This window comes from Phyllobates terribilis, unplaced genomic scaffold (assembly GCF_046119375.1).
Source record: "Phyllobates terribilis strain yellow unplaced genomic scaffold, ASM4611937v1 Scaffold_12__6_contigs__length_324123572, whole genome shotgun sequence".
Lineage (NCBI taxonomy): Eukaryota > Metazoa > Chordata > Amphibia > Anura > Dendrobatidae > Phyllobates > Phyllobates terribilis.
Window position 1 is genome coordinate 246,994,461 of NW_027362772.1, and position 14,625 is coordinate 247,009,085.

Consider the following 14,625-nt stretch of genomic DNA (forward strand, 5'->3'; position numbering starts at 1 on the left):
CTTTGCATATTTGATCCATTCCGGCTTTGTAAGCGTAAAAGGTAAAGGAGATGCAATGAAGTGGGAGCTCAGCTGGATGGCAGAGCAGACAGAAAGCCAAGCCCGCTGCTGCTCAATCCCCGCCCGATCCTGTTGCCTTGCGGTGACATCATGCTTTCTACTACCGCAACCTGTGAGCAGGTCAAATTCCTGGGTGCCCAGGTAAAAGCAAACAGCTCTTCCTGTATTGCTGGGAGGAGCCGGGAGCCAAATGTGAGGGAGGGAGCCTTCTCCAGCTTCTGGAGGGATTAATTACCATCATGAAGTCAGACAGGGAGGAAGGGAAACCTGGTAGGTTGCTTGGCATTATTTTATTTTTTTTAACCCCGTCCCGTTCTCTCATGTAGCAGATCTGACTCGCTTTTACCTGTCTAGCTAATGACGTAAGCATACCTGCAGTCCTATGTAAAACCACAACATGAGGAGAACAAATTTGGCACCGCTTCCTCTGCCTTTTACAGGGTGAATAGAGTGAATCACTTGCACTTTTTATTTTCTTTTACTTCTCGTTGGCGGTCGTGGTTGGTTGCAGGTGAGAGCAGCCTCTTCGCGGAGCTTATGTTATGTCGGGGACTCTCATTCTGCGGAGTCATGGTTTACTGGAGAAGAAGTCTTTTGGGACAGACAGTGCGATTCTCCTACACCGGCGCTGCCATTGACTGGCGGGGGAGCGGAAAGCTTTAAGATCGCCATGAAAGCTTTAATAAATAAGAGCGAACGTGTCTGTACAGGAAGCGAGCGAAATACCATTCATTCATTAAGGGTTTAATGATCTCTAAATGAGAGGCCGGGCATGGTAATGTCTGTAGGTAAGACGTACCAAACCATTGAGGCTCCTGCATATGGGCTCTAGTTACTGGTGGACTCTGGTCTTCAGCCACACATCCATTATAGGAAGTCTGTAGCTTTAAGGTGTAGCCCTGAATTAATAACATATGGCTGCTTTCGTCCAAAAACAGCACCACACCTGTCCAAAGGTTGCGTACGGTATTGTAGCTCAACCCCATTCATTTCAAAGCTGCTGAGCTGCAATACCCGACACAACCTTTCGACATGTGTGGCGCTGTTGTCGAAGAAATTGGCCATGTTTTCAATCCCTTTTAACCAAGACTAGTCATCAAGTTACATATGAATGGCAACGGTCCACACAGGCCGCGCTGTTCTCCCTGATTCTGTCTTTATTTCTTCAATTTAATCCTGCAGTTTGATGCCGTCAGCTCAGCAGTTTAATCCCCTAATTGAATGTATTGGAATCCTTCAGGCTGTGACGTGTGGGTCTGCGAGGAGCATCGCTGGCCGCTGCTTCTCAACCACAGAGTGCGGCTTTTTCGTTGCCTCCTCACTCTGCTTTCACTTTTCTAAAGCGACAGTTCTGGTCTTCCATTCTATATCCAGCAAGAGATGGTTGTGTTTAATCGCACAATTTCCTCCGGTTCCATCGTTTTGTCATTTGTTAAAAAGCAAAAATATTCGAATTTATTCTTAACTTTTTGTTTTCTTAAAGGGAACCTGTCACCAGAAATAAAACGCTATTAACCTGTAGATATGGGGTTAATATGCAGGTTAAGAGCATTATTATGCTGCCCGGCGACTGCACTTAGCCGAACACTGTAGGGTAGAAATTGACTTTATTCCCCCCCGGCAGCATTTGGTTTCAGTCACGGGACCAGGGCTGGCGTAGGTTCAGTCACCGATCTGAGTATACAGAGTGGAGGCTGCAATTGCGCCACCAGCTTTGGGGCCGGCTATCAGTCAGGGTTGGGGGCGGTTACTGCCGCCGCTCTGTATACTCAGATCGGTGACAGAACCGGCGCCGTCACCTCCCCCGTGACTGAAACAGGAACACTGCTGGGGTGAATAAATGATTGGGACTCGTGCACATAGTCGGATTTTTGGTCCTAGTGTGGTCCAACAAAACATCGGACATAGCACCCGCACTGTTAGTCTCTGGGGTCGTTCACTTGTCATAGTTTTTGGCCGGTCTGAGAGAGGATTTGCTGCATGACAGAGTTTGATCTGACATTCGAATCCCAATCAGGCATGCAAGTCAATGAGTTCGTATCTCCTCCATTCTGTCAGTCCGTGGAAATCTGACTGAACTTGGATGTCTTCCGAGTGCAGTCCGATTTCCACGGACTTACAGAATGGAGAAGATACCGAAAAAAAAATTCGCTCTGCCCCACACGAGAATACACAGTCGTCTGCACCTAGCTTTAGCAGAACACACAAGACAAAACAAGTGCTAACCCATCACTGCCATCATCTGTACTCTACATGAGTACATTCTGATATCAGTGCAGCAGAAGGCAGGAAAATAGACACGGGAAAATACAGGGTTTGGAAGCGACTTGCATGCAATTTTTTTACAGGGATGAAGACATTTTCCCTAATAGTCATTTGCAAACTTTAATAACTTTCCATGCTGGACAAAATTATTAAAAAGTGAAATTTTACTTTTTAATCACTTTACCTGTTATGAACATTGCTAAAGGGGAGCAGACATAGCAGTCTCCCTTTATGTCCTTGTGTCTAAAGCTGTCCATACACATGAGCGCTATTGGGCAAGTGTTTGTTCAGCAGACGAGCATCTTTCCTGACTCTCCCAGGCACATGTGCGAGCTCAATGGGGAGAGACGAGAACCTCTGGCATCGGCTTAGGATCAGATGTTGAAATGCCAACTGCTGCATCCTTTTCTCCCCCAGCTTTCTGGAGCCCACTATACCCATCTGATAGTTGGTTGGTCCCAACAAAATCTTCGTGTTTGGCCATCTTTCGTCTGTGTTTGAGACCTGTTTGCTATACAGGGGCTACCAAAATATAATGGGGGGGACTAGGAGATTCGGTCCAGTTACATCTTTGCTTATCCTACAGATCTTGTCCTTGTTATCAACGATCTTTCTTGTTACATTTAGCACCAACGTATTCCATAGTGTTGTACAGTTTGCATATTTTCCCTATCTTCAGTAGTGAGCCAAAACCTCATTTCCCCTTCATACATACTTTGGCCAGTTTGGTAGGAAGCCAGTTAACCTAGTGACATCTTGAAGTTATAGCGGTCCGTCTTGGCTTGCATGGCTCATTGGCTTATTTTGATGCTGTTTGAGTCCAATAATTGCACGTAGGACATTAAAGTCTCTTTATTAGCCATCATTGTTTGGTCGTTGGTGCCTTGTACACTTCTGCCTTTTGTAAAGCTTTATATTGTCTCCATAAATATCGATTTCTGGCGTTCTTGAATAGTCCTCAGGCTAAACGCCTTTCTCTGCAGTATACAGATAAATTCCAACAATGGCTTTCCATTTAATTGAGTGGGCACTAATAAAAAAACAATTTCACCACGTTTCTTGAGGAATCGCTGAGTCAAGCAACTTTAATGAGTGATCACTAACTGTCTCAAGCTTTGGAGGACCTCACCTTTCGGCATTGCATACATTGATTGGAATAGTTACCGTGTAATGCCTAATTTCTCCTTTGGGGGTGCTGCAGGGAAAGGATATTACGCATATAACCGCTAATTGTAATTATCAAGGGTCGGAGTGAACATCTTACTGTTCCAATAAGTTAGCATTGTCAAGAGTAGAGAACACTTTTTAAGAAGTATAGATCCAGATTTGGACATCACTATAGTGAGGTCTCGATTTGCTTTGCACTTTGGGCCTAGGTAGTGTATGTAGAAGGCCAGACATTGGGACACTCACAGATTTGACACCCCCCACCTAATTTTTGTTTTTCTTTATCTACTGCTCATGGATTTGATAAGAAACCACCACCCACTTGAGGTAACGCAAAATCCTTCTCTCCTACATGAAGCCTTGGAAGCTTTGCTATAGGATTTGTCTAATGATTTAGGGATTTTGCTGTAAACCTGTCACTTTAGAACAGAATGAAGGTCTTACAGAATTAACCGTCTGGTAACCCAAGTGCTTTCATTAATTAGGCTTTGTGTTCTCTTACTGTACTTCACGTAGACAAGAGGCCCAATTACACCATGCAGGCGTGTGTAGATGTTCTCGAAGTCTTATCAAAATAAAGAAGCCTTTTGCGAATGGTCTTAAAGGGGTTGACCACTTCAGCTTTGTTTTAGCGACTCTGTCGGGGACACGATTTTGTTATGAGAATATAGAAAAGTCCTAGGTTCTCCTCCTGCATATGGCAATCCACATAATTTGTGCTGATGGAGGAGCATGTGACCGAGCCTGTTCTTCAGCATCCTCCAATTGAATAACCGCTTACCCATGTTGTGTTTTTCAATTGGAGAAGATTGAAGGACAGGTCTGGTCACATGCTCCTCCGTCGGCAGCCATTGTGAGAACAAGTGGGCGGTGGAGTTATACTCAGTGGCGTAACTTGAGTCCAATGGACCCCAGTGAAAAACTTGCACCTAGGCCTCCACCTGCATGTTGGTCAGATGTATGAGCCCTTGTAGCATTCTAGATCCTATAAAGACACATGCGTTGGCCCCCCCCCCCCCATGTAATAATATCATCCCCTCTCCTGGCTGCTTCCTGTAATAATGTCCCTCATCCTGGGCTTCGTCCAGAAATAATTTCCCCATCCTGACCTCTTCCAATAATGTTGTCCCCCATCCTGGGTGCCTTCCTATAATGTCCTCCATCCTGGGCAGCTTTCAGTAATGATGTCCCATCCTGGCACCTCCCTGTAATGTCCCCAGTCCTGGGCCCCTTCCTGGTACAATGTCCTCCCCTTCCTGATACAATGTCCTCCCCTTCCTGGTACAGTGTACCCCATCCTGGCTCCCTTCTGTTGTTCTCCTGCATATTTTAAAATGAAACAAAAATTATTCTTACCTTCCTCCTCTCCCACAACGTGGGTCCTCCTCCATAGCCGGCGCAGCTGTGCCGGCACAGGCAGCGCATGATGTTGCTGTCATGCGCTGCCCGTCATGGGCAAGATGATGATGATTTCTGTTGACCTCTGATTGGCCAGTAGCATGTGTTGCAGTGCAGAGAGTCAGAGCCACAATACATTTCAGTCGAATGTGCGTCCAAGAATGCACATCCAGGTGAAATTGGCGCTGGTGTCGGCGGTCCCCCCTCCCACACGGTCACACCCGCACCCTCTGCTGCAGCAATAGTTACACGCCTGGTTATACTAACAAGTGCAAGGGGGTGTTGGGTACCTGTAGTGCATAATCATTTCCCACATCTGTTGAAAGAAAATTAAAGTAGCCAATCCCTTTAATCTTATGCTGCATAGTTGAGGGTGGAATAATCTTTGGCCATGGTCAGTGCAATACTGATATGGGGAAAGGAAAGAGTTCTGCCAGTCTCGGAGCAGAGATGTCACTATGCCAATTTCTTGGGATGTCACTGGTGACCAATTGTGCGTAGGATTTACTCTATAGGTGTTTCTAACGAGACTGGAATTGTAGATAATGTCTGATATTTGTGTCTAGTAAGGTGATGTGCAGACTGTTTTTTTCAATGCGAAACTAAAAGTTTTCAAGCAGAAGGCCGCTTCAGTAAACTCTCCTTTTTTTGGGGAAGTTTTTAGAGGAGTTTTTTCTTTTCCAAAATTGTTTCGTGTATAGTTTTCTCAAAGCGTGGGTTTGTTTTTTTTGCCACCATTTGATTGGACAACGCCTTGACTGGAGAGATCTTTCATGTTCCTCTTCAAAGAAGTCACATACACTTTCTTTTCTAAACCACTTAAGGGGAAAAAATAAAAAGCTCAAAAACCTCCTCATATGAACAAAAACAAAAAAATTTTCCAAGAATTTTTGCTAAGTAATTTTAGAGCTGATGTGCTCCAAAAAAAAACTCTTATAAAACCAGGTGACATTGGCCTAAGTCATGTGAAACTTTGCCAAATCGGAAAGTACCTGTCAGTAGCTAGTTATCTTTATCTTTGCCACCCCTCTGCCTTTTCCCTAAGGGCTCATTCAGACGTCCGTTTTCCTTGTACGAGTTCTATCTATCTATGGGGCTCTTCACATGTCAGTGTATTTTTGTAGACTGAGTAGTGCGCACAAAATCAAAGACACATCTCATTTTGATCCTAGTCTCGGATCAGTCTCACTAATGCAAATTTATAGGTTCGCGGGAAAAAAAATTGGCCAACACTCTGATGCCATTTTTGCGCTGTCCAATTTTCAAAATCCACAAAAATGTCCACAGTGATCTGTGGTATAAGCCATGAGGTCAATTTAGCTAAATAATCCTAAAAACAAAAAAAGGGTCAGTCTGTAGACTTGATTACTATCTGTCATCTCAGTTCCCACAGAATGCTGAATTCAGAATGCAGCTCTGAAAATAAAATGAAATATTAGTCATTATGTTGCTTCGTATCGTGCTCTGCTTTACAGCGCCTCTGAATACTCCCATTTTGTATCTGTTTGTACTATAAACTCCCGTGCAAATATTGCTGGAGGTGCAGTTTACCTGGAAACCTAAAATTTTTGTTTTCCGTTAAGAGTATACAAAGTAATGTCTCTGGGGCATGCTGGAGTGGGGTGGGGCATATGATGTCTACTGCTGGGGTGGGGTGGGGCACATGATGTCTACTATCCAAACACCAGAGTTATGCAGTCTCTGCGTTCACTTTTGACCCTTTTTATGTTGTTACTGTCTTGCTTTGAAGCCTTTGTATAAGCGGAATCATTTTTTTTCTTTGAGGAAGTTCTGTGGAGCTTTTCCAATACCTCGGGTCATTCCCATGTACAGTGATGTACTTTTATTGTTTTCCCTTTTGTTGTAGTCTGTCTGCATGGTGAACAGCGCTTTAATTTTTTCCAATTCTTTGCAATGAGTGAAGGCACGCGTAGGCAACACTTTGTCTTGGTAACCAGAGATGTGATTTGCATTGGATCTCAAAAAGTATATATGAGTTTGGACGATGGGGTAATCCTAGCTAGGGCACGCTTACATGCTATACAATAATCAAATGGGCATAAAAAAGAAAGGGAGAGCACAAACATAGGGTGGTAACTTGCATGAAGGATAAAAAATAGTAGAGTTGGGAACTTGGTGTTGTGCCTACCGCTCAATTAGGGCGGGACATTGATGCAACCACAATCCTGGATCTTCAATTGGGTATGCCAAATGCAACCAAAAGAACAATGGTCAAATCAATCATAAAACGGTATGCCGGGACAATCTTGGTCGTAAAACATCTAATATAAGCGGTAGTAACAATGCAGACAATTTTAATGTAAAGCCTCAAACAACGCGTTTCGGGATGCAAGGATCCCTTTTTCAAGTCCAAGACAGATGTGACTCCTGTAGGATGGAGCGGGAGTGCGCATGCCCATCTGCCGTCATATTCATTCCAATTTTGGCTTGGCTATTACTAGCAGCCCCAAAGAGAATGAATGAGGCGGCAATCAGGCATCCAATATGACACTCCATTCTAATGGAATCACATTGGTCTCTGTGACTTGAAAAGGAGGTCTTTTTACCCCGAAATGCGTTGTTGTTTGATACTTTGTCGAGGATTTTAATGTAAAGTCTCAAACAACACGTTTCAGGATATAAACATATGCCCGATTGCCTCCTCATTCATTCCCTACGGGGTTGCTAGAAATGGCCTAACCGAAAGGGGAAAGAATAGTACAACGTTTAGGCTCGGGCACTGCCACTCCATTTTAAAGGAGTCACATCTGTCTCTCTGATGTGAAAAAGGGGTTTTTGTATCCCGAAATGCATTGTTGATTGAGACTTTACATTTAAAATCCTCTACAAAGTATCAGGTATTAACAATGTAGAGGATTTTAATGTAAAGTCTCAACACATTTCGGGATGCAAAAATTTCCCAATTTGCCGATGGGTGCAAATCAGCAGTCGGACCCCCACCAATTATTAGGGTATGGTGTATATTGCAGATAGATGATTACTTGTTTTCAGTAGACAACCCCTTTTAAGGTCCGCTATAGATGACCGTATCGAAGGGTTCTTGAATCTCCAGTACAGCGTTGGTCCACTGATGTTCTGGTCATCTATGAAGACTTTCAGAGCAGTTCTACTTTGAGCAAATCTTTTAACTTTCTTCATAGTTTGGTTCTGTTCTGAAATACCTTGAATAATGCAAGACGCCAGTCGATGCTGAAATGTCTGTCAACAATAAAAAATTGAATTTTAATGCCTTGGGAAATATACCGGGTTCTGGCTTTATACAGAGGATCTCTATCTCCTTCACCTTTTTGTCTCGCAGGAGGTGGAGATGTATTGAAAAGTGCATCTCCAAATCCTCGATAGAGGGTAAATATATGAAACGCGGGGATACTTTGACTTGTCAGCTTGATACATTTCATAAATCCTTCTGTCAACAGAAAGCTATTGCTTCATAAATTTTCCAGAAACTCAACTGGTTATGATCGTCTTCAGCAATGGCACAAAATGGCATTCTGTTGGCTGTCTCCACCTCACAATCACCAGGCCATTGGGTCTGCTACTGGTTGTAATGGAACACTGCAACTTTGTTGGCAGTAAATCCTATTGCCCACCCATCATGTAGCCCACTGCTATAGTACTCTTCAGGCAAAGTGGACTTGTTTTTTTTCCCCCTTCTGGAGTTTTCTGTCTTTTTCAGTTGCCCAAAAATTAAAGCAACTGTCGTTTTAAATTCTTTCATAAAAAATAAATAATTTTGAAATTATAAACCTTGGTACAATGTCTTATTAGAGAAATCTTCTTTCGCCTCCTGGACTAATCATTGATTCTCAAAATTCTCAATTCAAAGGTAAAATCTGTCTTCAATAAGCGCAGACATTCCCATTACTCAGTTAGGAGATGACAGTTGGTCCTCATATAGTTCTATGGAGAACTTGCAGCAGAATGTTTGTTTGCCTCTAGTTCCTCCCTCCTACTACCCTTCCCGCCATATAATTTTAAAAGCAATTGTCATCAATTTCAGTAATTGGAAAATCTGTCTTAATTGAATACAGATTCTTACCCCTGGCTGCCAGAGGGCGCACCCCCTGATCAGTCCAGGAGGAGAAAGAAGCAGCTTTCTCTGATGAGATATATTACAATCTTTCTTATTTTCATGTGTATTATTGATTTATGAAATAAAAACTAAGACAACTGTTACTTTATAGATTAACCGTCATTTAAATTTTTATTTCATATATCAATAATACACATGAACATAAGCAAGGTTGTAATATATCAGAGAAATCTGCTTCTTTCTCCTCCTGGATGGATTGATTTTTCACTCTCTCAGTTTAATACTAAAATCGGTATTCAGTGAATACAGCTTTTTACATTACTGAGATAATGGAAGACAGTTGGTACATTCAGAATTCTATGGAGAAGGGAGGAGCTAGAAGCCGACACACATTGTGCTGCAAGTTCTCCTGAAACGAGCGTTGGTTCTCCATAGAACTTTGAGCGCCAGCTGTCTCCTCCTATCTCAGTAATGAAAATGTCTGAGCGATTTTACCCGTGAATTGAGAATGAATGATAAGTCCAGTAAGAGAAGCAGATTTCTCTGATGAGAGAAATTGCAAAGTTTCTTATTTTTGTGTACTAATGATTTAGGGAAAAAAAATTGAAACCGCCTCTGTGAGCATCACAAGGAGTGTAATGTGTTGGAAATGCTAAAGAATATAAAGCGAATTCCTTATACATTGAAACACTTACAAGTAGACCTTCTGAAATTTACAAGGAGCTTTCTTAGATAAATTGCATATTTTTAGCAGACTGGAAGTGTCAAGGATATTGTGATAGTAATTTAGCCATTGGCTCCATCCTTAGCACCTTTGTCAGCGGATGAGCAGCTTGCCAAGGTCCCCGCAGACATGGCTATGGCAATATCCGAATAGCGTGACACTTCCCCTTGGACTTAATGCAACTCAGCATTTATTGATCCTGTCTGCACGTCTTCATACAGGGGATATTGTAATAGCGAAACACTGATCAATACAGTCCTGCTGGCGCTAACTCTGGGTCTATCAGCAGCTCATATGGTTAACTTTAGTCACTTCAGAAAACTAGTGGATCATGTATCACTGATCTATAGATGATTGACAGCTTCTCAACTTATTCATGATATTAACCCAGCCATCCTGTAAAATAAAGGGTGATTTTAAGGTTACATGACAAAAGCATGATTCCTACCTTTCCAAAAAAAGTAGGTGGTGGTGGTGGTGGTGGTGGTGGTTGTTGTGGTGGGTGGTGGTGGTTGTTGTGATTGTTGTGGTTTTTATGTTTTTCTTCTATTTTTCTTAGATTTATTTTTTTTTTTAGCCACATGCTCTGAAAAGTAATATTAATCCTAAATTCTTGCTGTAAACGTTCCTTGATTACTAGACAGGGGATCTTTGAGAAGAATTTGAGAAATATGTTACTTTACATTTCCAAGCACATTCAATTTTTTTTTTCTTAAATTTTCATGTGGGGAGCTATAATTTAGAAAATGTGAAGGTCAGAAGAATTTTTACTTTTATATGCTACAAGGACATGATTTTTGTTGCTAAAAATAAATAAAAACCTTTAATTTTGCGTAATGAGCATTTTTACATTTAGCAAACAGAATTCTAAATCCTGTTCTACAGAATCAATCGTTCCTAACCGAATCTTGATTTCTCTCGCTGGTAGTTTAGCTTGTAGTGGTGTCCTTGCAGTAATAGAAATAGTATGCACTGACCTTGTAGAGATTGTGATTGGGCTTGTGCTGTGCATATACGCAGAAGCCAGTCTGAATAGGCAGAGCTGCAGTGTAAAGCATGTCAAATAAACTAGATCTGGAAATGACATCACATCTGTTTTGAAGACTGTAGAAATCCATGTGATTGAGACTGAAACACATTTTCGGTCTATCACGTCAATGTATTCTAATGGAGGTGTGGCCGAAGAATGGCGAAACACCAGTCTGTGTTTTATTGGGTGAAAACAGAACCATTAGGTGAAAGGCATTGATGGGCCATGCATGTGAATTGGCTCATTTGAGGTTAATGTGTCCGTCTGAGTGCTGCCTAATCTATACTTGACAAGAACTCTCTCGTGGACATTGTTTTTGCGGATAGTACAGTGGCGTAACTAGAGTCTGATGGGCCCCAGTGCAAAATTTGAACCTGGGCCCCCACCTGCATGTTTGTCAGATTTATAGGCCCTTGTGGCATTCCAGATCCTGTGAATACATACGTGTGCACTCTCTCATGTAACAATATCATCCATCCTGGGCCCCTTCCAGGTATAATGTCCTCCATCCTGGGCCCCTTCCAGGTATAATGTCCTCTATCGTGTACCTTTTCCTGGTATAATGTTCCAAAACCTGGGCCCCTTTCAGTAATTATGTCCCCCATCCTGGTATAATGTGCCCCATCATGGGCTTCTTCCAGTAATACTGTCCCTGTTCTGTGGCTCTTCTCCAACAAATTTAAAAATAAACAATTATTCTTACTTTTCCCCACTCCCACAACGTGCGGTATCCTCTTCTATAGCTGATGCAGAAGCCGGCAGCTGACTTGAACGTACAACCGACAGGCTGCGCATGACGTCCCTGCCATGCATCACCAGTGACTTGCACACCGACGTCCGCTGCTGGCTTCTGACTGGCAGCATGTATTGCAGGGCAGGGAGCTGGCAGGTCTCTGCGTTGCAATATACTGTATTTCAGCTAATTGTGTGTCCCTTTTTAGTCTCGATTTAAAAGTCTTGCCATGAAATTGCTATACTCTGTATTCTCCAGGCAGCATAATATAGACTAAATTTCAAAACCCTTTGAAATTTAGCTTTCAGATTTTTGGAACGTCAGGTTCACTTTAAACTGTGACCCTTAATTGCCTGCGAGATCTATTATTTGTCATTAGGCGGCTTTGATCTGCAAAATATTTTTACTCCCTGTGGCTACTGCAGAGCTGTTCTGCACCAGGACTACACAGTCGGTTGACTTGACCCCTCATCAGAGCCGCACACAGGAAAGAATCCGTATATCAAGATTTATCATTTATTCTGAGCTCTGCTAAGAGGACCCTTCTGAAAAATGGAGAATCACATGTATGCGGGAGTCCTCCTCAACCTGGATTCTAAACTACCAGAGCGGCCGCCTATATGGTGTTCATCACAAGTCCTCCAGGATTTGTTGAAAAGTTATCTGACCCCTGGCAAATCTTCCAAGTTGCGCAGTGATGTATTCTGTGCTGCTATATAGTTGCAGATGGCCTTAATTAGCCAACATTTTAGGGATGGTTTAATGACTCCTTTGGTCCATGTGTTCACTCCTTAATTAAAGGCCATGCAAAACTGGCCTAACTAGGTAGAATTGATGTTCTGGGTTTTAGGTGTGTGTCCTCCTGTAGCCTCAATTAGTCGTAATTGAAAAAATTTCCTTGAGGGGACTCCGGTGGTGATTATGAACGCAATTACACTCCTTTAAGGAGAGGCGATTTGAAGCTTAAATCTGAGAAATGCAGTTGTAGGAATGTTTTTAGGAAATCCCAATTGGTGGTGTATAGGCATCCATATTGGGCATCGTCCATTTTTCACAGAACAGAAAAGCCACTGCATAGCCGATGACCAGTATGTGAGATGAGGCTGGTATTGGTTCGGTATATCTTGGCTCATGATCGAGTGAGTAGTTGGTCTTCAGATCTTTGCTGGTTTTAAGGGTGTTTCTGTGAAATCAAAATCTCATAGCACAGAAAAACCGGGGGAAAAAAGTGGTTTAGACTTGCCACTACAATCCCCATGCCGCTGTGTCTGCCATATTGGAAGCAGGAGAAACAGAACGTCGATCAGAGGAGGCAGCGGGAGGCAAACTGGAGAACACCAGGTAGGGTGACAATAAATGAGAAATGCATGGGCACTTTTAAGCCTTAGGGTGGAGGGTCACTTCAAAGTAGATTAGAAGTTGTAGGCAGTAGTAGTCTCCCAACTGGATCGTCCATTCATCCCACTTGAGTTTGAGAAGATTATGGAACATGGTGGTCATTAAGGACATTCAGACAACCAGATATTTGCAATGGTGGTCAATAGAGCAGATATGACGAATGTGTCCTCCTGCTCATGAACCTATTATGTAAGAACTTTAGGAGAACCCATTTTATGTTTTGGGTAGAAGTTAATGTTTAATTTGTTTGGATAATTCCGGTAGACCAGGATAGTACATGTTACACGTAAGGTGGAAAGTATCTCCATAACATTTGTGGCTAAAGGTGAAGTCTTGCCACATGAAAGTGTGTTGTTGAGATATTGAATACATTTGGGATTGTTACATTGAAACTGTGAAAGCTATTGGAGTCCAGGGAGTATTAGAAAGCAGTAACCACTTATTTGGGCTTCTGCCTTTCGTTTTCTGACATTCCATTGTCTCTCTACTCATCCAGGATTATCATTTCTACAAATCTATGACTAAGCATAAATTACTGGTCAATTAATTCTGTGAGCACATAGTTGTAACATTTACTGTCCAAACAGGTTCTACCGGAAGTTCCATGATATTTAGGACGTTGTCCCTCACGTGCAGAAGGTGGTTGTTGGTAATGGGTTGATCCCAAGGATCTGATGACTGTAACGAGGGGAAAGCAAGATGATCAACTATGTAGAACCATAGTTACCTGTGTTTAGTAGTAATCCATGCTTTCCATCTATATCATGTTAAACTATTGGATTAAAGGTTAAAGGGAAGCTATGATTAGGTTTTCGTGTTGCACATTATTATTTTTTAAATATAAAAAAAAATTAGATTTATTTATATTAATTTTTTATTTTATTTATTTTTGTTTTTTTTACTGGACTTTTTTAGACTCCTTCTTCTTGTCCTTTCCTGAAGATTTTCAGCAGTCTCCTCCTTATCATTGACCGTATTAAAATGACTTATAACCTCTACAAACTGCGTATAACACAGAATCCACCAATCACAATCAGCGATGTCACAGCTGCTCCCCCTCCCTTCACAATGACTTGTGCACATGCTCATTAGACACTTCAATACAAAAGTCTGTTGTGCCTAATATACATGTGTTATTTCCTGAAATAGGAAGTTAGAGATTAAATATGGCCAGTTGGAAAATACATTATTTTAATCTTAATACGATGTATATGTTAATGCTAAAAAAAATCCTCAAAAATACATTCCGCACTAAAACCTAATTTATACAGTAGGTCATCGTGATAATGATTGCTTCCCTCTAAGTAGAATTATGGACAGTAAGTCCTGATTTATCTTTCCTTTATCACCTCTCCAAAAATATACAGCTTTGAGGTGTATACTTTTTTAATGTAATTTGCCTTTAATTGTTAAAGAAACAGTACACCGAGGAAAAGGTTTACTCCCTCTTCCATCTTGCTTGCGTATTCTCTAGAGGAGTATTTTTGATGAACTGTTGTAAAAACGTATTAATTTTCTACGACTTGTCGTTCTCGTGTTTCTGCAGAAATTACATACGGCTCTTTGTTTCCTTTAATTTGCAGTGCTGCTAAGGGAAGAGGTGTCACAGCTGCAAGATGAGGTTCACTTGCTCCGACAAATGAAGGAAATGTTAGCAAAGGACCTGGAGGAATCGCACGACAGCCGATCGGCGGAGGTACTCTCTGTTACGGAGCTCAAGGTGCAACTGGCGCAGAAAGAGCAAGAGTTGGCGCGGGCAAAGGAGGCACTGCAGGGTAATGGTTGCCAGTCTGTTT

At 42.1% G+C, this 14,625-nt stretch overlaps 1 protein-coding gene across 11 annotated transcripts in view; it reads left to right on the forward strand.

Moving 5' to 3' along the window:
• KAZN (kazrin, periplakin interacting protein) overlaps window positions 1-14,625 on the forward strand; it is a 755,495-nt gene that overhangs the window by 668,020 nt on the left and 72,850 nt on the right. For 10 of the 11 annotated variants that reach the window (XM_073656771.1, XM_073656774.1, XM_073656779.1 and 7 more), the window contains one exon: window positions 14,413-14,604. In XM_073656771.1, the coding sequence (XP_073512872.1) occupies window positions 14,413-14,604 (192 nt within the window). Of the gene's footprint in view, window positions 1-176; window positions 331-14,412; window positions 14,605-14,625 lie in introns of those variants that run through there. The other variant, XM_073656782.1, reaches the window with a different exon arrangement.